At 31.8% G+C, this 26,206-nt stretch overlaps 3 protein-coding genes across 3 annotated transcripts; all 3 read left to right on the top strand.

Annotated features, from left to right (window-relative positions):
- The first annotated feature begins 2,877 nt into the window (after positions 1-2,877).
- Positions 2,878-3,947, top strand: LOC122523242 (cuticle protein 19-like). The gene is made up of 3 exons (XM_043644901.1): positions 2,878-2,889; positions 3,465-3,705; positions 3,781-3,947. The coding sequence occupies exons 1-3, from the start codon at positions 2,878-2,880 to the stop codon at positions 3,945-3,947; spliced, it is 420 nt and encodes a 139-aa protein (XP_043500836.1).
- Positions 3,948-11,225: 7,278 nt separating this feature from the next.
- LOC122523241 (cytochrome P450 4V2-like) lies at positions 11,226-16,392 on the top strand. Its single transcript, XM_043644899.1, has 5 exons — positions 11,226-11,373; positions 15,502-15,608; positions 15,713-15,803; positions 16,060-16,242; positions 16,319-16,392. Exons 1-5 carry the CDS (start codon positions 11,226-11,228, stop codon positions 16,390-16,392), a joined length of 603 nt encoding a protein of 200 aa, XP_043500834.1.
- A 349-nt stretch (positions 16,393-16,741) lies between these two features.
- Positions 16,742-17,953, top strand: LOC122523240 (cytochrome P450 4C1-like). Its single transcript, XM_043644898.1, has 6 exons — positions 16,742-16,787; positions 16,895-17,001; positions 17,081-17,149; positions 17,253-17,427; positions 17,526-17,702; positions 17,790-17,953. Exons 1-6 carry the CDS (start codon positions 16,742-16,744, stop codon positions 17,951-17,953), a joined length of 738 nt encoding a protein of 245 aa, XP_043500833.1.
- Positions 17,954-26,206: the final 8,253 nt, after the last annotated feature.

The raw sequence follows: 26,206 nt of genomic DNA, 5'->3' as shown, positions 1-26,206 counted from the left end.
AAAGATGGTTCAGCCGATCACCTTTTCTACAATTTCTTAAAAAATCCTTTTTAGTCGACTAAGGTAGAATCTTGTCACGTTCATTACTTATCTAAAAACGACAAATCCTTTCTACTGAAACTATTGCAACGATGACAAAATCTAACCCCACAACAAAAAATCTCACCTAACGTGCAATCTCGTCTTTCATGGATCATTGATCTGATGTTAAAACGATCTTTCGATAAACAATAACAACAACAAAATTAACTTAACAGTAATTCGTCAGAAACTTCCTAACTAAAATTCCCTCCTCGAATAAACTTAAAACAGTCATTAATAAAACTGTAACTTATGTATCATCGAACCAGGACTCTACACAAACTTCCGATTTTACGGTCAAGACTATTTTTTTCTAATAAAATTAGATAAAAATAGTTACAAAGAACAAAAATAGGTACTCTTAACCTTTTTCCTTTGCAAAATTAATCCTACGTTTAACAAGACAAAAATCGAATTAAATCTCTCTCTTTCTTTCTCTTTATTCTAGGATAATCCGGGAAAAAGAAAAAAGAAAAGAACAAAATTAGTGTCAACCGGTCATGTGACGGATCTCGGAAATAGAAAACTATAGAGGCAAAATAGAAAATCCTATAACTCGGATCACTGAAGATCAAAAATTGAAAAGTTCTATTTTTGAAAATAAAATAAAATAAAGAATAAAGGGCAAAAATAGTAGATGGTAACCCATCGTACGTCGATGATACGAGAATCACTACGTGCCACGGCGTTCGTAACATTTTTCACGCATCGCCGAGCATGATCAAATTGTCTCTGCTCGAGAAACTTGCACGTCTTCTTTCCTACTCTCCTCTAACAATTTCTAGAATTTTTTTAGCTAATCGTTTTTTTCCTTTTTCTTTTTTAACAAAAAAGAATTCTCATCTGAGATCAGTCAACCTTAGTATCTATCGATTTCGATGATTCTACGAATGGAAGTTGAGTTAGGTAACATCCACTCACGTTCCGATAATCGATAACGTAACAAGCAAAACAAACACATGAATAAAAATAAAACGATATGAATATATTTCTAGAATTAGTTATTCCAGAGAAAATTTGAAAAATTTCATTTTCAATCAACGTAATCTTTCGAATTTATCAAAGTCTATGATGATTCTTATAGTTCTTCTATCTGCATTAGAAATTAGTTTAAAGTAATGATATACTAAACTTTGCTCTCGATAAAATGTACTTAACGAAAGTGCACTTAAGAAATCAGAAAATTTACCCTTTTTCCTATTACTTATCTCTTTTTCGCGAAAAATTGTTTTTAAAGCTATTAAACGTGTTTATCCAAAATTACTAATCGTATAATACATGATTGAATTAAAACTTCTGTATTAATGCAAAAGTTAAATAATTTTTGTTTTATTTTGGTAAAAATATTTCAAAATTCGATGAATATTATCAGAGAGAGAGAGAGAGAGAGAGAGAGAGAGAGAGTTATATCACAGATTTTAAAGAAATCTAGGGGAAAAGTACGAGAAAAAAAGCTATCTTCCTAAACCAAATATTATACCTGAAGTTTCTTTATTCTTTTAAAAGATTTGCTTGTATAATATTTCAATGTGTGAGAAGAAGAAAGTTCATTTGAAGGGGTAAACTTTAACGATTGAAATCAATTATAGGTGAGATTGATCCGACTTGCATCGATTAAGTGGTTACACTTAAACCAAACTTTCTTCGAGTGCTTTACTTTACTTGCATGCATATAATCTTCAGTCGATCTTAATAGAAGTTAGAAACCGTTGCATTATTAAAATGGAATATTCTCGTGGTATAGGCGATCTTCAACGAACTAATCAAATGAGTATGACGCGAGGGAAGGGTATGACTATTAATAAAATAAAAGTTTTACTTTGAGAAGTAGAGTTAGACACTGTTGATATTGCTACTCCTGCTGCTGCTGCTGTCGTTAAATATTCGATGAAAATGATTAAAAATGTAGGAAGGTACACCATAGAGTAAGGGTTCTCAACAAAAATGTTGTTCTTTCTCTTGAAGAAAATTTCAGAATCTTAAAAGGAAGATAGAAAATGTTATTGAAATTTTCAATGTTTAAATACCAATTATTTTGATTGAAATTTTTTTAGTAAGAATAATGACAATTATGAGATTGAAAGATGTAATAAAAAATCTTGAAAATTACTGTTTTAATACATCTTAATTCATTTTTTCTTGAATATTAACGAAGACGATACATATTATATATTTTCATGTAAATTCATTTGTTTAAATTTCCTACACAGATATTGCAATTTAATTATTTTGTTTTTCCCTTTCTTTTTATCATTCTTTAGAGGATTACTAAATTTGTACATAACTTTACCCTATTTGATCATTATCCTTCTATCTAAAGTTTCATTATATAGTTCAATATTTACGTTAGTTTTTATTCGGAGTCTGACAAAAGAACAAGAAGTTTACGGTTAGTGTGTATAAGTGTGAGAGAGAAAAAGAGAGTGTGAGTGAATGAGTAAAAGAAAGAATCGATCGAAAGGCACAAATTGAAATTCCATTTGGCCCGGTCATATGCGCAAAGTTGATTACGTTCGTCCATCGATGGAATGCGACAGTTTATGCATAGGAAAGTTGACTGGACAACGATTTCGTTTTTTTTCCTTTCTCTCTTTTCTTTTCTTTCCTTTAATCTCATTTCAATGTTCCCCTCATAACTGGAATAATCATTATTGTGTATAAATCGTCCTACCAATAGTTAAATAACGACGTAATGACGAAATTCTTTGATGACAGGACACGGTATATAAACTCACTGCATTATCGAAGAACGTGTCACTCAACGCTTAAGAATCCTACTAAACATCAATAATCAACATGGCTTTCAAGGTTCGTACTAAAATCATATTAATTATTTTGTTTTATTTAATTATTCATTATAACCGAGTTCATTTGTCACTTAAGTTACACATCAAAATTTAAACTGTAATCCAAAGTTTAGAAATCCCCCTTCAAAGTTAAGATAAATTTTATTATTTTATATTACAATTTTTTATGTTAGAATTATTATTGGGATAAGAGAAGAATTGTAAATGAAATAAAAAATAATCATAATAAATAATATCACTCTTTTCAAATCTATATTTTACATTCTCAGTTCCTAACCTGGTCTAAGATATTTAATGATTTTACTTATAATTTCGTTTAAGTGTACTTTTACAAATTCTTCACGAAAAGTAAGTGTTATTGTAATCAATTTATTTTTTAATTATACGTGACATACGTTGATTTCGTTCTTACAATTTTTCATTTACTATTATTTCTGAGAAAATGGAACACTAAAATTCTTTTTATGATGAATGAATTTTTCAAACAAACAATAATCGTAATAAAAAAAAAATACTTTAATAATAGTAACTTTACTAAATTATTGATTTCTTCATAAATAACCTAACAATCTTTCTTCACAGTTCGTCATAGTTCTTAGCATGCTTGTTTGTATTGGGATCAGTGAAGCTTTTCCTGGACACGCACATAGTTTCGCACATTTTTATGGACCCGTAGAAGGACCAGGTCACGAAGTTACTTACCATGGGAAACACGGTCATCATATCGATTATGTTGCTCATCCTAAATACGAATTTTCTTATGGCGTCGAAGATCATCATACTGGAGACTATCATGGACAGAAGGAACACAGAGATGGTAATCATTTTTATGCAACAATTATTTTCTATTCGTTCAATGAAATATTATATTAAAAATGTACTAATTTAACAGGAAAGAATGTAGCTGGAGAATACACGATCAAAGAACCAGGTGGTAACACAAGAATAGTCAAATATCATTCCGATCCGCACGGAGGATTTTTCGCTCACGTTCACAACACTGGTGGAAATAATCACGAAGGTGGAACTTATGGTGGTCATGGTCACGGTCATTATTAGAAAACAAAAAAAAAAAATAAATCAAAATCAATGAATCTATCCAAACGAATGGAAATCCACAAAACGAAATGATTTAACGTTACTCGACAAACTTTTATTATGTTTATCTTTTATTCTTGTTATTACTGTTAAATATATTATAAACAAAAATATAATATACATGTGTTAATGTTCAATTAAAACAAAATCTTTTTTAATGACAATTTTACCGGCAGTAACAAATCATATTATAAGAATCCAAAAAAATTCGTTTTCATTCTTTTATTTTATTTCAATTAGAAAATCGTATCCGTGATTTCAGAAATGGTCGAGGTCCCGCCATGAATCTAGAAAAATATTTTACCTGTAACGATCTCAATATCAACGTAGCAAAGGCATCGAACGGAAAAATATAGCAACAGGGGTATTTCTATCGATCACACGCGTACACTTCGGACAGCCCGATGCGTCGTTTCAATAAATTTCTCAGACTTTATCGCAGTTGGATGAAAAAGGGGCGGTTATTCTACAAATTTCGCTATAAACATTCTTTCTCTATCTTGTTTTACAAATTCCTATATACGGTTAGAATAAAAAATATTAATACACGGTATTGATTCTTCAATAAAGTGTACGAAACAAGAGGAAAAAAAAAAAGAAAGAATAAAAATTCAATTACTATCATAGATTAGGTTCGATTGAAGGCATATAAATAAGCTCAAACGTGATAAAACAAATTTGGTGACCAAAAACTTGCGTATGCTTTGGTAAACTTAATCAAAAGAATCAAAGAAAGGAAGAGAAGAAGAGTAGAAGGAGAAGAAGGAAGCTTGGGGGAATGGGGGAAGAAGGAAAGCGGGGTTGAAAAAGGAGGTGCATATTGTAAGTCTGTTCGGATGTATTAGGTCACGTATTCGGGTCAGAGCAATCTCCTATCTTCCGTATGAGGACAGTAGAAATTGAATTTCTCTCGTGGATGCGGGACATCGGGCCGAAGTGAAACCTTTCGTTATAGGATTAACGAACACTGCTGATGGATCTCGAAATATCTACTATAACTATACTATTCACGCAATGTTCTGGTAAAAGCAACCATTTTCACAATTTTAGTTAACAAATTATCAAAGAAATTTCGTACAATTTTGTTTTATTTTTTCATTTTAAATTCAATCCATTTATGGTAAGATAAGTTACAATGAATATAATATTTGAATTAGTTGATTGAAGTTTTTAACGTATAAGATTTGTAATGGTTTTAACAATATGAATTTACTGACGCGACGTATAAATTAATTCGTACACCGAATAGATTAAATATTTAAATGTGTGTTTAAAAAAAGTCACTGAATCAATTTCTGCGAAGAGATTTAAAATGTAAACAAAATTTACTTAAAAGATAATTTATTTATGTCGAAAGAAATACTTATTCCGAATATTTTGTTAAATAATCGTAAATTTCGTTTGTTTATTCTTATTTGTAAATATTCCATTTCTATTTTTATTTTTCATTTTGATCGTTTCCATCAACATTTCAAATAAAATTCTTATACGGTAAGACATCAGTAACCGTGACACGATAATAGTCTTAACGGTGAGGATGACGGTGCAATAATAGCGGATAAAAGAGAGTATTGGTAATAAAAATGTCAGTGAAGTATAAAAGGTAACCGTAACAATTCATCCCTTATCCATCGAGAAAGAACCTTGGAAAAAGAATTTCTTTTTGTTTTTTGTTCAGAAAAAAAAAGAGTCATCGAAGAGAACTTTGCCTGGTTAGTATCCTTTCTACTTGCTTCTTTTTTTTTTTTAAACGATTAGTTAGATTCCAAAGAATACAACACATGATGTTGATTCGAGATTAAAAGAAAACACTTTTAAGATATTGTATAGGATAACTAAGCAGAAACTAATCAAGGAAAATGCTTTGTTCGGTATTGGATGTTATAAAGCCGATCCCTTTCCAAGTAGCTTTGATAAACGTGCCCGAAAGATCTCCAGGGTTAACTAGACGATATATATTGCTTTCCTTTTAAGATAAATATTTATCTGCAATAATGTAGGACTTCTTTTCTAACTCATTTCGTTTCAACATGTAACGATATCATCAAAACATTGAACTCAATTAAAAACTTTTATCAAAATGTTTCATTAACAATAAAACAATCGCAATATTATCATTTAATATTAACAGTATAAAATTTTCTTAACAAATATCGTTTCAAACGTATCTATTTTTTAAATCATTAAAAACAAGCTTTGAAGTAAATAATAAAAATTCAAATTCTTTTTAAAAATATTCTATCTCCGATATTTGCTTTTGTCGATAAAATAAAGTATAAATACCTTTTATGTTAGCCTTTTTATCGTATAAAAAGGATATAAAAACGAATTTTTCATTGTAACGTTTTCATATCGTGTACCATTGTATTTAAATATTTTGTATCAATTTTATATCCCTTCGTGCCGCGCTGTATAAATTCTCGTCGAATTTACGTTACGTCGATTTATCTTATCATTTACAGATCAAACTTTCGCACGATGGAATCTGAAAATTTATACCTGTAATATGCGCGCGTGATATTCTATGTAAATATATATTTTCAACAATTTTATACAAATCATTTTATCAATTATTTTTTCTCACAATTTCAAAACAAAAATTGACCACTTCACATTACGAAACAAATACTTTATTCGATTTAAATTACAATTCTAAACGCGTATGAGCAAAATCTCAAGTTTTTTTTTCCCATTTATTTATCATATTAACAAATAATTGTACGTTATATTTATTATAATAAGTCAATAATTTGATTTTATAGCATTGATGACGGCTCCTATAATAATACAATTTTTAGTAAAACTTATTCGTAGTTTTTTCCAGACATTGTTTCATCCTTCATAATGATCGATCATACATTTAACAGCTCTTGACGATTACATTAGTTTGAAGTATCTAATAAAGTCTCTATTTATCTGTCGGCTGAACTATCCATCTATCTATCTCTTTCTAACACAAATAAACCAAACTGGTACATTCATTCACACGTATTCACGTAGAACGAAGAGAAGAGTTTCGCAACCTTTTAGCAGCCCTTCCAGTTCATCCCCCAACTCATACTCTCCTCCTCTTATTCTTCCCCACTCACAATCTCTTATCCCTTCTTCTATTCCCTCCACTTTGGCGTCTGAAGAAGAAGAGAGTGATAAATGAAAGCATCTACACCGTCCCGGTGTAGAAAAACAGAGGATTCCGAAATTGCTCCTCTTTTATAGGAGTCCAAGAGAAACGGGAAGTAAAGTAGGAGAAGGAAAGAAATAAAGAAAGAAAGAGAAAAAAAAAGAATGAAAGAAAGAAGGAGACAGATAGACGGGAGTAATTTTATCGGCGCGTCCGTTTATTTCGGTCATTGTTGAAACTTCCTCTTTATTTCCTTTCGTCCTCACACTAACTTCCGGCTAATACTATAGCATATATATGTATATGTGTTATATATGTGGTATATATATATTTATATATTATATATTATATATTACATTGTATATATATATTCTATGTATGTGTGTGTACGCGTGTGTGTTAGTAAACCTTCTCGTCTTGTCCATCAATCGATCTTGCACGCGATATCCTAACAACCATTACTTCGGTACTAACAGCTTGAAAGGGATGAAATAGCCACCAATCGATCCTTTCCCGTAGCAATTTGTAGTTTAAATCGACGTTTAAGGATAAATATTGTTGTGGACTTATTACACGCGTGTATATTTAGTCTAATGGTTTAATATTGTTCCGATAGAAAACGTTGGTGAAATTAGAAAATCAATTGAATAATCTGATAAAGATGTAACAATTTTGTTATTTACTCTAAACTAATTGAGAATTACAATGAACCTCAACTCGACTTTAACATTTACGAAATTTGATATAAAGTGAATGATCAGATTAAATAATTGAAAGAAATTTTTACCAATAGGACAAAATATTTCCAATAAAGAAGTTAACCGTTATCAGACGACGAGATTAAATAAAAGTATTGATGAGTGTTGATTAAAAAACAAAATAATACCTAGATCTCAATTGCTTACCTCTAATTTGTTGAACAACTATATCTCGGCTTCGATGATAAAAAGAAATCATTTGTTGTGGAAGAAAGAAAGAAAGAAGATAAACAAGCCAAATAAAGCATTAAAAAAAAAAGAAAAAAAATCAAAAAACTCGACTTAAAGACTTTTAAATTCTTCAGAATTGCTTTATACAGTCTTATTTAATTCAACGTTCCATTTCGCTTTACTCCGTCCGATGGATGAAAAGTTGACGGACTGTCCCCCTCGGGATAATTAAAGTCCAGAGCATTCGAATGCAGTGAAGGGGTGGGAAAAAGGGGTATTAATGGAATTTATAATGGTCTTTTTGTCGAGGCATTCCAAACTTGCGGACCACTCTTCGCCTCTCTATCTCCTTCTTTCTCTCTCTCTTTCTCTTCTGCTTTCTAACACATACATAGATACACACACACACACACACACACACACACACTCTCTCTCTCTCTCTCTCTCTTTCTCTTTCATTCTCTTACTTACTTTCTCTTTTTTTATTTTACACACTCTCTCTGGTTGTCACACACAACACACACACAGACATACAATTCTTTTTCTTTCTTTGTCTTCACTCTTTCTTTCTTACTTATTATCTTTTTTGCTCTTTCTTTTTCTATTTTACACATTTTTTCTCTCTTTCTCTCTCTCTCTCTCTCTCACTTTTTCTTTTTCTCTTTTTAACTTTCTCTTAGTCTGGCTGAGTTTAGTACGGTTCTCTTTCTCTTTGATTCTCTCATTCGTCCAGTGAACATCTTCAGACGAGGATATCCGTAGTGATTTGAAATGCGATGGCGGTGCTCCTTTGCAGTTCCGTGCCCGACAGAGCGAAATAATGGACTATCGGGCGAGCTAACACGGAACTTATATTCTCGGAATTTGTTAGGAACGTCTAAATGTACGTATAAAGGTGTGATAAATAAACTCTCTACGTTTTCATTTTAGTTACTCTTATACGAAAATCTATTTCTCCTCTCTCCTCTCTCTCTCTCTCTATATATATATATATATATTTAATTTACAATAAATTAATAATAAACGTATAAGAATAATAAACCGTTCTTTGGCTTTCAACTGTAACTTGACACTTGTTATCTTTAGAAAAAAAGAAATGCATTAATTGATTAACCGATGCAATAATAATAATTGATAAAAGATAATAATATAATATAATAACTGATATTATATATCTTCCGTCAGAGTTTAATAGAATTAGGTTAATGAATAAGAGATTCATGATTTCCGTCCGATTGGAGTTCCAGAACGCGCTATTTTACGTCCACTGTGTGAGATCCTCTAATAAAAGAGAACCTTGGCTCTTGGAGTCGATCGTTATCCCAGCCGGAAACTTTACAACGAACTAGTTTGAAACTTTTAGCCGGTCGGACTGCATTCTGAGAAAACAAAGTGTATCCATGGATCGAAGAAAATCGTTACCTCACCCGAAACCCGTTTCACCGTGAAGCTCTTACAAAAAGAAGAAGAATAAGACGAAGAAGAAGAAGAAGAAGGAAAAAAAGGGAGAGAAAGAGGGAGAGAGAGAGAGAGAGAGGAAAGAAGGTAGCAACTTTTGCCTGCGTAAACGTATTTGTAAAAGCCAAGGAAGAGTACTTTACGATGTATCTTCAAAACTTTCTCGATCATCGGATTAAATAACTTTACGAAATTTCAACTTGTATGAAATAAGATCACACGTTTTTAACGTATTCTGCGTAAGGAACAACAGGATCCCATTTAACATTAAAGAAACTTTAATATAAGTTTGGATACATCATTTTTTTGACCTAAATATTAAACATTATTACTAAAAAATTATAATATATATAAACTATAGCTTAAAAATAACAATTAAAATTATAATTTTCCAGACTTTTAAAAAGTTTAAATGTAACTTTGACGATAAATAAAAGCGCATTATTGTTATAAGAAAGAAAATATATTTATATCTGATAATAATTATTAAACTAAACATTGTGAAAATATTAATATGTTTTTATACGATTCATTTTATGATATAACGAATTTTTAATATAAGACAAATCGTTAAATTTGTTTGTTTTTTCAATTTTTTAATTATCCTAATTACCAACACAATTCTATTATATTATCAATTATATATAATAATATTGAAGAAACTCAATTGCAAACTTATATGACGTTGCATAATTATCAATGTCTTCTAAATTAAGCTCTCTCACATACACTCATACGTATAAGCACACAAATATTTACTTCTTAATATTTCAATTTCGTACTTGTAAATGTACTCAAATTCCGATGATGATTACAAAGACAACAATTTTTTATTTCATCATAACGATGCCTAAAATCTTGTCTTCTTTATTTTTTTTATATCCATCATTTTTTTTTTTTTTATAAATCATTCTAATAAAAAGATACAAAAAAATATAGTAAATAAATTTAACGAAAAAGTTACGCCTATTCGATGTTAGAAATGAGAGACGACAATAGGAAACTACGATCTGGCGCTGACAAATTTGTTTTCGTGCTTGCGATAAAGGAACTTTGCCGTTCCCTCTTAAAGAAAGTAGCTCACAGTCCGTTTATCTCACGACAAAGGATCATTTCTGCCTGTTTCTTCTACTTTGTGTCTATGGTTTCATGATATAGCGCGGGACACAGAAAAATAGACAGAGAAAAATCGTCGATCTTATTTTCAAAAATACGTAAATCGTGAATGGTAAAATTTAGAAACCTCGAAAACATAACAAGTATATTTTATGCACCCATGCTCATATATTCAAGTTCATGATAAATATACTTTTCACTGTATATATGAGTCATTCAGAAGTAAATGCAGCTAAATACAGAAAACAAAATAAACTGTGTGCGTAAATTTTTAAGATGAGACAAGCAACGGGAGAAAAGAATGAGATGCAAATGAAAAACACATTAGAAGGAAATAGATCACGAGTCTATTTAAAATTAAAGACAATTTTTATTCATTAAAGGTAAAAAATAATTTGTATTACTTTTTAGAGAAGCGAAACTTCTGCTGGTACACTGACATTTTTATTTTTAATGCTGGACTCGTTTCCGGACATTCAAGTACGTACAGATAACAATTAAACATTACCTTATTTGTCATTATCGTTTAAAAATCAAATGTAAGTATGTACAAAACTTGTATTCTGTATTCGGCTTTTATGGTTGCATATACAAGCATACGAAGAGTTATACAGTATGTACGGCTCTAACAATTTAAAAGATATTCCTATTACATTGGAAGATATAAAAAAAATGAAGTATTTGGAAAGATTAATCAAGGAAACTTTACGTCTTTTCCCTGATGCTCAATTTATTGGACGAACACTATGTAGCGATACTAAAGGTATTCTTACACATAATAAAATATTTTTTCTATATTATTTCTTCGATTGACATTATTTTCCTATGTAAGAATAATATGTATTTATTGATATTATCAAGTGAACGTGAATCTTGTAATAACGAAAAAATTGCTCTGTATTTTTTTCAATATTTACTCTTCATCGAAAAGAAAAATATTGGATAGAGCCTTTAAGATTTAATCCTAATAGATTTCTGTCTAAAATGATATAAAATGGGCAACGAAGAAATAACCATCCTATGCTATGCTGATGACGCTGTATTAGTGGCCGAAAATGAGGATGATCTACAACGTCTACTACACCGATTTAACTGCATAGCCAAATCATTCAATATGAAAATATCGGCCCAGAAAACCAAATGCATGACAACATCAAAGACACCGTTAAGGTGCAAACTGGAAATTGAAGGGAAGGTTATTCAGCAGGAAATGAGATTTAAGTACCTAGGAATAGAAATCTCAGTGTATGGTGATGTTGAAGCAGAGGTAAGAGAACAGACAATGAAGGCATCCAGAATAGCGGGTTGTTTGAATGACACAATATGGCGAAATAAAAACATGGACATAGAGACCAAAGCAAGAATCTACAAGGCAATGGTAAGACCTATTATGTCACATACCGCAGAAACTCGACCAGACACGGCGAAAACGAAACAGTTACTAGAGACAACCGAAATGAGAGTTCTTCGCAGAATAGCTGGAAAAACACTACTGGATCGAGAGAGAAGTGAAGATATAAGAAGGACATGCAAAGTGGAAAACATTAACGAATGGATACTAAAAAGAAAAAAAGAATGGAACGAACATATCAACAGAATGGACAACGGAAGAATTGTCAGAATTGCACGGGATAAGTCACCGGTTGGCCGCAGAAGCACGGGGCGCCCATGAAAACGATGGTGCGACAATTTAACAGTGCAATAGGCAGAAAAACATCGTTACGAAACAGGCAATTTGCCTAAACCAAAGAATGAAGAAGAAGAAGAAGAAGAAGATTTCTGTCTGGAAATTACAACACCAAAATGTTTTTTACCATTCAGTTCTGGGAAAAGAAGCTGCATAGATAATAGCATATTTTTATTCATTCTTGAAATAATGTTCTAATCAGTTGCTCAGCTAAGTACATTTTTATTGAATATCGCTTTTTCAGGACAAAAATTTGCTATACGAATAGACGACGCAGTATCAATTGAAAATGTTACCCTAAAACTAAGCATAACTTTGCTACCAGCGTAACTTATTTTTTTGAGATTGAATAAGCGATAATGTTTATACTATTTGTCGATATTATGTTCCTAATAAAGTAATTGTAATAATTAAGTGTTTAAACAAAAAAATAAATTTTAAAAACTATACGCTTTGTATTTGCCAAAATTTCTCCAACATGGAGTCCTCCATCGATTAGGTTTAGTTAATTGTGAGGAAGGTGAAAAGGTTAATTAAAATAAATAAAAAAAACGTGGTTGAGCCAATAGAAAGTGCAATCCTTTATTAGCTCGTCAGGGAAAAGCCTTGCGGCATAGAATCTCTGGTTGATATTAGTCTACACATTAATGGCGGTCAACCAGGGATAACGCACGTGGTTAACCTCCCGGTCAATCCGGATGGATAATCCGGTTGAAATAAGAAATAAGGTCTCTTACCGTTAATTACCGCCTCTGCGATTCGTTAGTTACCACCTCTGTGGTTCGTCACCGTGTTAATTACCGCCTCTGCGATATCTCCTTAAGTATGAAGTAGGCGTCTAGTGGAAGAATGAACCGAGTGTTTTCGGTAATGGGCCCAGCAGGACGCACGCACTCGAGATCCGAGTGGTGGGGGTGTGAACGCTGGCGCCTAGTAATTCCCTATCGGACTACGGCGCGCATTATGAATACGAATTCATAGTCTACGATCGATTCCGATCGTACATCTTTATTGGCTCATCAGGGAAAAGCCTTGCGTCATCAAAACCCTGATTGATGATTCGAATATAAAGTAATGGCGTCTAACAGAAGGTTAGACACGTGGTTCATCTCTCGCTCGCTTCAATTGTACAAAATACTATAGGTTCTCTCACCTATTGTGTAGTGTAAGAAATACTTACACTTCTTACTTCATTTCGTCGGTTTATCGCTTTCGCGATGACACATGAGGAATACTTATACTTCGTATAAGTACTGACGTATAAGGAATACTTATACTTCGCTTGTTTCGCCTCTCGCTCGTATCGCTTTCTGTATGGGTTCTTTGCTGGTTGTCTAAGATGTGTAGTCGCAGGCATCTAGTGAAAGAATAAAACGAGCGGCTTTGCTAATGGATCCAACAGGGCATGTTTAACAACGGTTTGCAGAGTGGAGAGGCGCGAACAACAACGTTTCGTTAATCTCTAACAAACTAGAGATATAAGATATTATCACTTCGATATTCTCTGAATAATTAAGGCGCGCATTTTGAATATACGCCAAAATCTACGATCTTTACGAATCGTACAACGTTTTCCATACTAACTCTTTGCAGTTATACCAATAAGGCTACTCGCAGTAGTCCGATTGGAAGGCTAGCAAGACTATATTCAAGTATTCCGGGTGAAATGCAAATAAAATCTTTTTTTAGCAAATAAGACAAATTACGATTAAAACCAAATTTTAGTAGATCAGATAAAAAGGGCCAACAAAACGATGATACAAGTAATATAGCAATTTCTCAATTTTCTCTCGACTTTTTCCAAAGAATGTTAACGTGACGTTACGTGCCCGCCTGGGCTAATAAACTCAAAAAGCGTTGATAAGATAAACTGTGTGTGCGAATTTTTATAATAAGACAAGCGATGGAAGTAAATTTACGAACGAAGTAAATTTAGATACGTGAGAATTACTCAATACGGAGTATCATAACAAAAAACCCGGAAAAGATATTAATAAAAACTAAGAAACAAAAAGATATCGAGATAAAAAATTTTATTTTGCAACACGTCTTATATAAGAACGAACTCGTAAGGTATTTTAATTAGCATTTTTTAGAAGGTAATCTTAAATTCCCCTTCGGAAAAGTTGCGTCATGGTTATGTCCAAGGAGGTGGAATTCATATATAAAGAGAATATTTGTTAACTGTAAGTCAATTGGAGTTTGAATTTGATAAAAGGCAAAAGGAGCCTTTGTAAATTTAGTAAAGTCAGTTACAGGAAGAAGAGATCATTAATCAAAAATCACAACGGTCACACTTAAGTAAGTCTTTGCTTCTCCATATCAGCCTATCCTAAAACGACTTAGTATACTTCTTCAGAGTTGTAGTGAGCTCTCTATTTGGTAGAAGCCGCGTTACGTAACGATTAAAATCTATGAGTATTGTCAATTTACGAAAAAAACTAAAAAGAATTTCGTCATTTCAATCTGACCATTAATCGATATACTTTATGCTACTTCGTCTAATGTATCTCATCCATCTATAATAATAATTATTTATTAGCATAATACGAAGTCAAACAGAGGAAATGAAAAAAAAAACACGATTTCTTTAAGGAAAAACTATGTTTATAACATCGATTTTCTTCCTCTAATCTTAAAAATTATGTGAATGATACATTGTGAATATGCAAACTAGTATTAATATGCACGAAATAAATGAATTGATAAAATACAGCTTTTTGTATAATATTATTTCATTCTTTCGAATGGAAGGTATTCTTTAAACCTGTACAAAATGCAATTTTGGTCTGTCTGTAATAAACTTACCGTTTATTTGTTTTTTTCAGTTTTTGCTGAGACGCGAAAAATAAAAGATCTCTCTTCAGAGTGTTAACTTTCCCATATTTATAAACTGAGTCAACCGGAGCCAGTATTTTTAAACAAATTTAACTACTTCTATTATTTCTAGTTGATTTATTTCAACATGGAGTACATCACTACTTTTCTTGCTTCAACAGCAATAATAATTATATTATTGTACGTAATTGAATATTTAAAAAATAAAATTCGTGAATATAATTTGGTAAAAAAATGTTCGGGACCTAAAGCATATCCCTTGATCGGAAACCTACATATGTTTCTTGGTGAAACAAAAGGTATACTTTTATTTAATATTTATAATATCTACATTTAAGCAATCGATATTGAATTAATTTGTTATAGATATAACTAAGAGAATAATACAATCATCTACAAACTACTCTTCACCGTGGCTAGTGTGGGTAGGTCCAAAATTAATCGTAATCTTGGAAGATCCTGAAAATATTGACGTAAGATTTATCAAATATACTGCACTTATTCAGAAACGAATTCTCCGAATTAAATTTTTTTTTATTTTGGGTTTTTTTATTTAAATTTTTGGTTTCCTTTTCAGATTATATCAAAAAGTTCTATCGGTTATGAGAAAAGTTCTCTATATGAAACTATAAAATTAAGTATAGGTAATGGATTATTTACTGCACCAGGTAAACTATACGTTCACATTCTTTCTTCTTAATTAATGAAAAAAAAATTATGCATACCCTATTGTAATACAGTATTTTTTAAGTATGTCTTCTAGAGGATTGCTAGTAAAAATAGTTTTCTTTTTTTATGATTGCATAACATCTACACACCCTCACATGTATATATGAGGATCTCTCTTTTCCTATTTTTTAATTAATAAATATATAATAAAGACACTATAAATATTTAAATTAAGACATATTCTTTTATTTAAAGCAACAATGTGGGAAATTCATCGAAGAATCTTAAATCCAGTATTCAAAGAACGAATGCTTCCGACTTATGTGGACACAATAGTAAAAAATTCAAACAGACTAATTAATAATTTAGAAACTACTGACGGAAAAAACATTGATTTCTTGCATTATGTTCATTTATGTACATTAGACGTAGTATATGGTGAGATTTGGAAATTTTAAAAAATATGTATAGACACATTAAAATTTTCTAAAAATTGTTTTTTTTGTACTGACAGATAGCCTATTGGAAAGTGATTTAAATTTGCAAAGCAATCTGGATTGCAAACTTGATGAATATATGTCAGAGTAATAATCAGAAGAATATTTTTAAATTTTTAATGTAATCTAATATTATTGCATATTTGTCTTCTTATTGTGAATTTTATTTTTATTTAGAGCGATGGACATATCTATAGCAAGAATAATGAAATTCTGGTTACATCCAAATATTATATTTAACAATTCATCTATGGGGAAACGGCTACAAGAAATTCTTCCCCCCTTAAATAAAATAACAGATGAGGTAAAAATACCAAGAAACAATTTTTGTTTTAAATTGTCTAATATCAAAAAAATATATTAGTTTGAAATAAAATAATAATTTATTTATGTATATAACATTTATATTCGTTAAGATTATAAGGAAAAAGAAGGAGTCAATGAATGGAGATAACTTTACCCGGGAAGGAAAAGATCCACATGCAAGTAAGAATAATCGTTTTAAAAAATATTCTAATAGTAATGAATTTATGGATAAATACCTTTTATAATAGCAATAAATAATACATATTATTATTCTCCTCTAAATAAAGGAAAAGATACTAGTCCATTTTTAGATGCAATATTTAAATCCTTTTACGAGACTGGAGAATATTCGGAGGCAGATATTCATGATGAAATAAATACATTGGTTTTTACAGTAAGATGAATTTATTTAAGATTATTTAAAATTTTTTTTCATTCGGTAAAAGTAAAAAACAATTTGTATTGATTTTTAGGGAAGTGATACTACCGCTACTACAGTGACATTTTTATTTTTAATGTTGGCCACGTTTCCGGACATTCAAGTAAGCACAGATAACACTTAAGCATTATTAGTTATTATCTTTTGAAAATAAATTATATTTTAATACCAAACTTGTATCATGTATTCAGCTTTTTCGATTCTAGAATCAAGTATACGAAGAGTTATACGATATGTACGGCTCTAGTGATCCAAAGGATGTTCCAATAACATGGGAAGATATCAAAAATATGAAGTATTTGGAAAGAGTAATCAAGGAGACATTACGTATTTTCCCTTCTGGTCCACTTTTTGGGCGAAAACTATATCGCGATACAAAAGGTATTTTTACATATAATAAAATATTTTTTGTTTATTTTTTTTTCCATTGACGTTACTATTATATGTAGTAATATTATGTATTTATTTATTTTATTAAGTGAACGACAATGTGATAATACCAAAAAATTGTCAGGTAATTTTTAATATATTTTCACTTCACCGGAATGATCAATATTGGAAAGAACCCTTAAGATTTAACCCGGATCGGTTCTTGCCAGGAAACTACAACACTAAATGTTTTCTCCCGTTCAGCTTTGGGAAAAGAGGATGCATAGGTAAAAGCACAGGTTTATTCATTCTGGAAATAATATTCTAATCAGTTACTCAGCTAAATACATTTTTATTGAATATCGCTTTTTCAGGACAAAAATTCGCAATGACCGAAATTAAGGTAATTGCTGCTAATGTATTGAGAAAATTTACTGTTCGAACAGACGATGCAATATCAATTGAAAATATTAACCTAAAATTCAGCATAGTTTTACAACCAGCGAAAACTATTTTTTTGAGATTTAACAAGCGATAATGTTTATACTATTTGTCGATACTATGTTCCTAATAAAGTAATTGTAATAATTAATTGTGCAAACAAAAAATAAATTTTAAAAACTATACGCTTCCAGTTTTTAATTATGATATTGGTATTTGTATTCTTAACTATAAAAGATACAATATTATTGTTGGTAGAATATAAGACTGGAAGCAATTTGATATTAATGTCGTGAGTTCGGTTAATTCGACGCATGAATGAGTGAGATAGGAAAGGATAGATAAATCAATCAACACAATTTTACGCGGTATGAAACGCTTGCCTCGGCATAAAAACTCTCACGAAGTTGAGAGAAAAGCCGGGGCAAGCGGTAACTTTATTTAAACAAATGATACAGTAAGTAGTACCCTGTGGAAAAGTTACATAAAGCACGTATGCACCTATTTCGTCGCAAAGTACCCCCTCCTTTCTTCTTATACTAGAGAGCTCTCTTACCTTTGTCTCCGCTACAACTACGCAAAATATCACCGCCTACTTAGACGCGTTATCGGTTCTTCAATGCGTGTTATTCTCGCTGCCAGCAACCTCAACTTGGGTGTAGCCTGTACCGCTGCAACTCTACTCGGTCTACTCATTAGTAGACCGGCAAGCACTGTAAAGAGAAACCGCTAATCGCGGTAAAAAGAATGGTTGTGTCCTTGCACAACCAATTCAAACTTAGTAAAAAGCGCGGTTGTGTCCTTGCACAACCCCTTCGAACTTAGTAAAGAGCGCGGTTGTGTCCTTGCACAACCCCTTCGAACTTAATAAAGAGCGCGGTTGTGTCATTGCACAACCCCTTCGAACTTAATAAAGAGCGCGGTTGTGTCATTGCGCAACCCCATCAAAGTTAGTAAAGAGCGCGGTTGTGTCCATGCACAACCCCATCAAAGTTAGTAAAGAGCGCGGTTGTGTCCATGCACAACCCCATCAAAGTTAGTAAAGAGCGCGGTTGTGTCCATGCACAACCCCATCAAACTTACACGTCGGTAGCTCGGAAGCACACTACAAAGAACAACACAGCTCTCACTTAAAAAGGCCAATATGGCGTCACTTTCCTTTTTCAGAAACGAACACTTTCTCTCGCTATCCAGATCTGATCTGCCGCGTGCGCTCTCGGGACCAAGGCTCCACGCACGCATCTCCCCTCTAACATACCTCAAAACGCACTCACATGTACTTGGCACTCTAAGGCGGTCCTACATGTATCTCTAATGCCCCCTCGCGCCCTCATAACTCAACTAAGGCAGTCGTGACCGATCCTATTTAGGGTGTAATTCTAACCAACTTAATATCTCAACGCCGTCGCTATCTAACCTATTCGGCGCGCAATACAATTCGGTCAAATGCCGTAATTTCACCGAACAATTATCATTTAAAAGAAAAATAAACACATTAGAAAAAATTATATATTTAAACAGAACAACTGGAGTGAAACTTATGTTATTTTTATTTTATTGTTTCTTGACAGAATACATTGTATCTAATCTTCTCCAGTAAACACACACGCATGTACGCGGTGCAATTTTAATACTCAACTAATATTGTTTCTATTTTACCTGTTGCTAAAAAAATACTAACGATCTAAATAACTACGCAGTACACGGACTACACAGAATCACTTTCCAAACGAACACGAAGATAAATGTGTTTATAAGTTCAAACACGAAATTTTTAATAGAATAAAAATGAAACACTAGAGTGTAGACACCGACCGAGGAGAAGTAAGAGGTATGAGTTAATAAAATATTAAATGATTAAGATACCGTTCTTTTGATTATTGCAACATTTTCTTGTCTTTTCCTTCGCAATTCTCATTCTTCTCTCTTCTGATGAAACGTATTTAGACGTGTTCACGTTTTACGTATGTGTATAGGTATAAGAAAATTTATTGAAAATTACTTTTTTTCTGTACTGACAGAGAGTCTGTTGGAAAATGACTTTGATTTGAAGAGCAATTCAGGTTGTGAACATATATGTCAATGTCATGTAATAATCAGAAGAATATTTTTATATTTATAATATAATGAAATGTTATTCTATATTTGTCTTCTTATTTTGAATTTTATTTTTATTCAGAGTGTTGGATATAACTATGACAAGAATCTTGAAATTTTTGTTACGTCCTTATATTATATTTAACAATTCACTTATTGGAAAATGGCAACTGGAACATTTTTCACTCTTTGATAAAATAACGTACGAGGTATAAATAAAAAGATTATTTTAATAAACTGAATAAAACCAAATAAATTTTAAATACTATTACTCTTTTTCTATTATCATAAGTACTATTTCGCCATGTATAGGAAAACGGCGGAAGCAAAGTTGTACACCTAATATATATATGATAACCAAAATAAAAATTTATATTTTATTGATTGCCATCTTTGTTTTTCCTTTTCTCTCCGAGAAGTCATATGAATTTTTGTCAAATAAAATTGCCATTTCTTTTCCATTTACTGGTCTCTGGTATCGAAGCAATATTATTGCGATATCGACGACTCTTTAAATTCGAAATAAAAACGCAGCCTGATCAAATAGCATCGAGTCATCCTATATATCATACGTGTGTATAGGCAAAAAAAGGGAGAAAGAGAGAGAGAGAGAGAGAGAGAGAGAGAGAGTGATAGAGAGAGAGAGGGACAGAGAAAAAGAGAGTATTGTCGATATTCTCTCGAGTGCGAGTTAATAAAGTTCGCGCGTTATTCGCGTATTGACGGCCCCGACCATTTTCATTTGGCCATGATTTTCAACGTTTGTAGTATATATACGTCCATCCGCTAGCCAGCACTACGGATCACGTGCCATTAGCTTTTATCTTGCTTGTAACGAACGGTACTTCGAATTGCCACCAGATATGTATGGCTTTCGATTCTGCACGAGAAAATGAAAAAAGAAAAAATAACCCCCTCCCCCTCCACCTCCCCCAGAAAAAAAGAAAAAGCTGAAAAAATAAAAAACCTTGTACAAGTTCCCATTCCAAATTAGGGTCTCTTTCAAATTCAAAGCGCAAACCATTGAATACGGTTTAACGAAACCTTATGAACAGACCCTGGATCGTTCTCGGAGCGATCTACATATGCATTAATTAGACAATTTGACCGATATTTGTTTTCTTCTATTATTCGGATAAAAATACTAACAATTGTTATTATTACTCGAATCGCAATATTCTATATTTTTGATTGTGAATAAATTTTGCAGGATATATCTTTTGTAGAAATATTTAAATATTTTTAGTTTCCTTTCGTTTTCGGTTGTAAAATATTTTCGATCGAAATAAAAGATACAATTAATAATCAACTACACTAAACATTAATTAAAAAAAAAAAAAGGAAAAGAAAAAGCAAAACAAAACGTCATTTGTTTCTTGGCAAATTTTGAAGAAAGTCAAATAATTCGTTTTAATTTATTGGGTAAGGTGGTAGATTTCGATCGGGCGTCACGTTACCTTCGGCATGATTAACGTGCTGAAAAGGGGTGCTGCTTTTTTGCTATAACGTCGAAACCCGAATGAACGAATAGGATGCACCGGCATCGACGGTACCCTTTTTTCTCTTCTTCTTTCAATCTTCTCTACTCTCTTTTCTACTCTTTCATTTTCTCTACTTTTTTTTTCTATTTGCTTTCTCTTTCTCTTCCTCTTTCTCATTCTTCTTCTCCTCATCCTACTCCTCTATCTCTCTCTCTTTTTAACGCGTGGCCTAGTTACCAGTGCAGAAGGAAGGAGCCAAGGGGAAAAGCGAAAAGTGAATACCAGGGAAATGTGATTCGGTCGAAGCCCAAGCGTTGTGGCTGCTGCAAGGTTTGCATTACCATTTTGGCTGCTAGCCAAGCCTGGCCACCGAACTCCACGGATATCCGATAGGAGATAAGGCCTTCACCTCTTTTCCCCGTTACTCCCCTCATCACCATTCCGTCTTATACTCGTGCTTGGATTCAGGCTGCGCACCCGTTGGATAAACACTCCCGCGAGAGACTAGACTCTCTATAAACCCCTTTCTCTCTCTCTCTCTCTCTCTCTCTCTTACTCAACAACTCCCACTCTTATTCCTATTCTCACTCACTCTTCCCTCTCTCTCTCTCTCTCTCTTTCTCCCCCTACTATCTCTTTGCCACGCGCCCTGGGATTTCCGCAGATTTACAGGCCGAAATTTCCTTATCGTGATCGCGCCACTATATGTAGCTATGTTTCAAACGCCTGGATTTAAGAACTTTCGAGGAAGATACTTATTAATCTTCTACTTTCCGACGTCATTCCAGTCGAGAGAACAATTTTACATAATTTTCGGATCTTCCTGTTTTCTTTTTTTCCTTTCTTCCCGTTTTTCAATGTTTTTTTCGCTTTTTGCTTTTCTTTCCAGCTCCCTAACCACCACCTTCCCCCTCCTTCATCCTCCACCGCCCTATAATTTTCCTTCTTACAATTAATAATGCTGAATTCTTTACTTTGCTTTTACTTTTCTTCTCGTTTTTGTCTTTTTTATTTTTGTTGTCACGAAGATTGATTGGTAATGATACTATATAAATATTTATGGGAGAAAAGTGATCTCATCACCGCCTATGACAGTTTTTAATACGGCAACGTGTTCTTCTCTTCGAAGTTTTTCCTATTTTCCTATTCTTTTTTTTTTTACAATAAACAATGCTGAATTTTCTTTTACTTTTATGATCGATCGGTAATGATAGAGTATTAATATTTGTGGGAAGTCAAAAACACTTCCTAAAAGATTTTTGATACGTTAACGATTCTCTCATTAAAAAATTGTCGGGTTAGAAATTTTGCAAAGCTTCCTTCCGTACAAATGTCAATTCCTTTTTTTCGTATCATCGTACGTAATTTTAGTTTACAAAACAATTTCTGACACTATTTTTTTCAATGTTGTTTCCTTTCAGTTACCGATATTCATTATTAATTTTGATATGTTTATTTTCAAGGCTAATCTAACAAAATGTATCCACATTTTCATATGGTCGCTGAATAAGTTCGTACCTACTTTTAAAGTATTATTCAAACACAATACTTTTAATCATTTACAAAACAAAACAAAAATATATCTATCAAATAAATAACTTATTAAACGTCCAATTACTTCTTATAATATCAATTAGAAAACGAACACTTCGTAATTAAACGATCTAATAATTTTTATTAACTTTTCTTAGCAACTTAATAATAAATTAATACAGATATTCTTAAGGAACAATTTGGATTGAATACGATGACATTTGGATTTAAACGTCAGTACCATAGAAATGTCAAGATAAAAAATGTTCAACGTTATCGTTGAAAGCGGCCATGTTAGGCTCGCTAAAAGACGCAATTCTTCATTTATCACTTGTCGTCTTGCACCCTACGTCCCTTCCCCTACCCGTTTGATTTCAATTTTTTCTCTCTCTCTCTCTTTCTCTCTCTTATACATTCTCTCTTACATATCATACACACACACCTACCCTTCGCACATACTTTTACGTAGGCGTCACGCGTCAAGTTTTTCCAAGCAGCAGGTCATAATCTTCGTATCCTTCCGTTCCATCTCAGACTGTGACTAACGACATGCAAGAAAAGGACGTTCGGATGAAACTTTGAGAAGCAACCCGCCGAACGTTCCAATTTTATCGACGCCTCTCCCTTCTTATCTTCCTGAAATATTTATTATACCGACGCGAGACTTCGGGTCTATCGCGAAAAAATTAAAATAGAATTTTATATTTATCCGGTATGAATCTTTTATTCCAATATTAATACAGGGTCATAAAGGTTATTTTTACTCTTATTTATATTTTATTCATAATTTTAAATTCGATTTTCTCAAAGAAACGTTGAGAAACTTTTATTTCTTTTTTGTTTTCTGTTTTTTTTTGTCTCGTTTTTATTTTAACATATTAAGTCCGAATTATTATTATCCTTTAATTAAAGATTTATATTGAATATCGTTGTCATCAGTCAATCAGTCGTGTCTGACCTCGTTGTTATACTTTTACATGGAAAATATTAAAGTTCTGTATTGTATTTAATTTTTGGACAGATATTAATAATTTCATAATTCCAATTATGATGATAAATATGTAGCCAAGGAATTATATTGATTTATTAACTTTTTATTTTTTTTAATTTTTTCTAAGCTTATAAATTTTATATATAAACATTTATTATTTATATTTAACATCGCAACAAGACAAACAAAAAATAATACGAAAGAAGATTTAATCGAATGTATTCGTAAAGTGCACTGACATTTTGAAAACAAATTTTGCTTATTCTATTCGAATCGTATTATAGAAAATAAGAAAGAACGAGGATACGTGCTTTGCATTGTCTTTCGGAAAGTAGGTAAATCTCTTCGAGTACAATTATATTAACCCGTGCTTCACATTTGATTTTAAAACCTTCCTTGAATAGAAAGACCAAACGTGCTACGAAAGTAGTTACTTCGCGTATTTTTCATTTGCCTGAAAGCATTTTCGTGTATCTCTGTCGCATCTTCCTCCTAATGCTACTTCTATCGAAATAAATTAATTCTTATTACATTTTTATTTTTTCTTAAAACAGAACAACTACTACGCAATATTCAACTATAATACAAACTTTTTACGAACAATATTCTAAAAACAATAATAATCATTTATTATTATTTTCCTCAAAGCAATCGTTCGATATAAAATTTTCACAAAATTTTAGTCAATAATTCAAAAGTTCAAGGCTTATAACATAGAATTCTAAAATTAAAATAACGATTTAGTTATACCATTAATCATTAAAATCTTAAACAAATAGTTTTAAATGTTTATAATTTAAATTATAAAATGTAAATATATGTATAAACATAGGGGGTCTTGAATTTTATAATTTATATATAATATATTAATAAAAATTAGAGAAAAACACACGGAATATAGAATTTCTATTTAATTAGAAAAACATTTAATTCTTTGATTAATGTTGATTAATTCAAGAGTATCACCAAAAATAGGATTCCCACAAGTAAGAAAACAAACAAGGAGAGTAACCTGAGGAAATGAGAGGAATAGTATAATTTGTGGTTAGAGTCCGCAGTCTACGGATACTCTATGTGAGTTTCTCACTAAAGTTAGAAGTTTGGAAATTTACCAAAGGATAAGTGGTGATAGTGAGTGGGAACACGTTAACAGTTAGGATGGTCTTTTTGAGATAGATAGATAAATAGATAGATGGATAGAAAGAGAGAGAGAGAGAAAGAGAAAACAACTCATCTTTTAAATCTTTCATTTAGAATTCGAACGAAGCTTTAAAAACATTTCTCAACATGTCAAAAAATACTAAAGCACATACGTTCTCTCAACTTTACACTTTTATTTACGTGACTAAAATTCCATTAAAGCTCGAAATCAAATTATAAATAACATAACGTATAAATCCTAAATTCGATAAATAAAAATAAAAAATAAATAAAAGTTATTAAAAATAAGAATTCTATTCGGAAAAAATGATTAAATGAACGAATATATTTATAGAAAATTTGAGCATAGAACTAAATCATCAATGGTAAACAATGAAATATACAAATTCGAATGTAGTGAAGTAACATAAGTGAAATGTAAAAAAACGATAGAGGAAAGTTAGGGAATGAAATACTTAGAAAATGTGAAGAACCAAGGAGCTCTGGGATGAAATTGATCCGATTTAGAGTTCGGATGAAAAAAGGAAGATCGTAAGAGAGAAAAACCTAAGAAGTGTAAAGAGAAAGAGTGGAAAGAAGGAAATAAGAGAAGTAAAGAAAACGGAAGAACTGAAATTGCTTCTAACGAGTTGTTGTGCGAAAGACGATCATGGTTTAAAAAGTAATTTTCTCGTCAACCCTTTTCCTTCGTTTTTTCTCTCTCTCTTTCTTTTTTTTCTTTTCTTTTCTTTTCTTTTTATTTTTCTTTTCTTTCCTTACATTTTCTTATTCAGCATCGTTTCTTCCGATCTTTGCGAGAATTCAGGTTTACAATTACAACGATTAATTAACGATATTGCAAAAATGAAAGAGAATGAAGCAAAAAGGAATAAAATAGGTGGAAAGGAAAGAGAAAGGGGTGATTTAGATGGTGTTACGGTGAGATAGGTGGTGGTGGATCGATTGTAATAACTCGGCAGATCGATACTCGACTGTAGGATGATGAAGATGGAAACAAAGAAAATTGAGGATATGAATTATTCATAGATTTACCATTGCGAAAGCTAATTCGTATCCGTTTGCTGACTGACGATTTCTCCTCCTCGTA

Source organism: Polistes fuscatus, unplaced genomic scaffold, assembly GCF_010416935.1.
Source record: "Polistes fuscatus isolate 324 unplaced genomic scaffold, CU_Pfus_HIC Scaffold6, whole genome shotgun sequence".
Lineage (NCBI taxonomy): Eukaryota > Metazoa > Arthropoda > Insecta > Hymenoptera > Vespidae > Polistes > Polistes fuscatus.
Note: the sequence above shows the minus strand (reverse complement) of the source record. Positions and strands in the feature narration are given on the sequence as shown.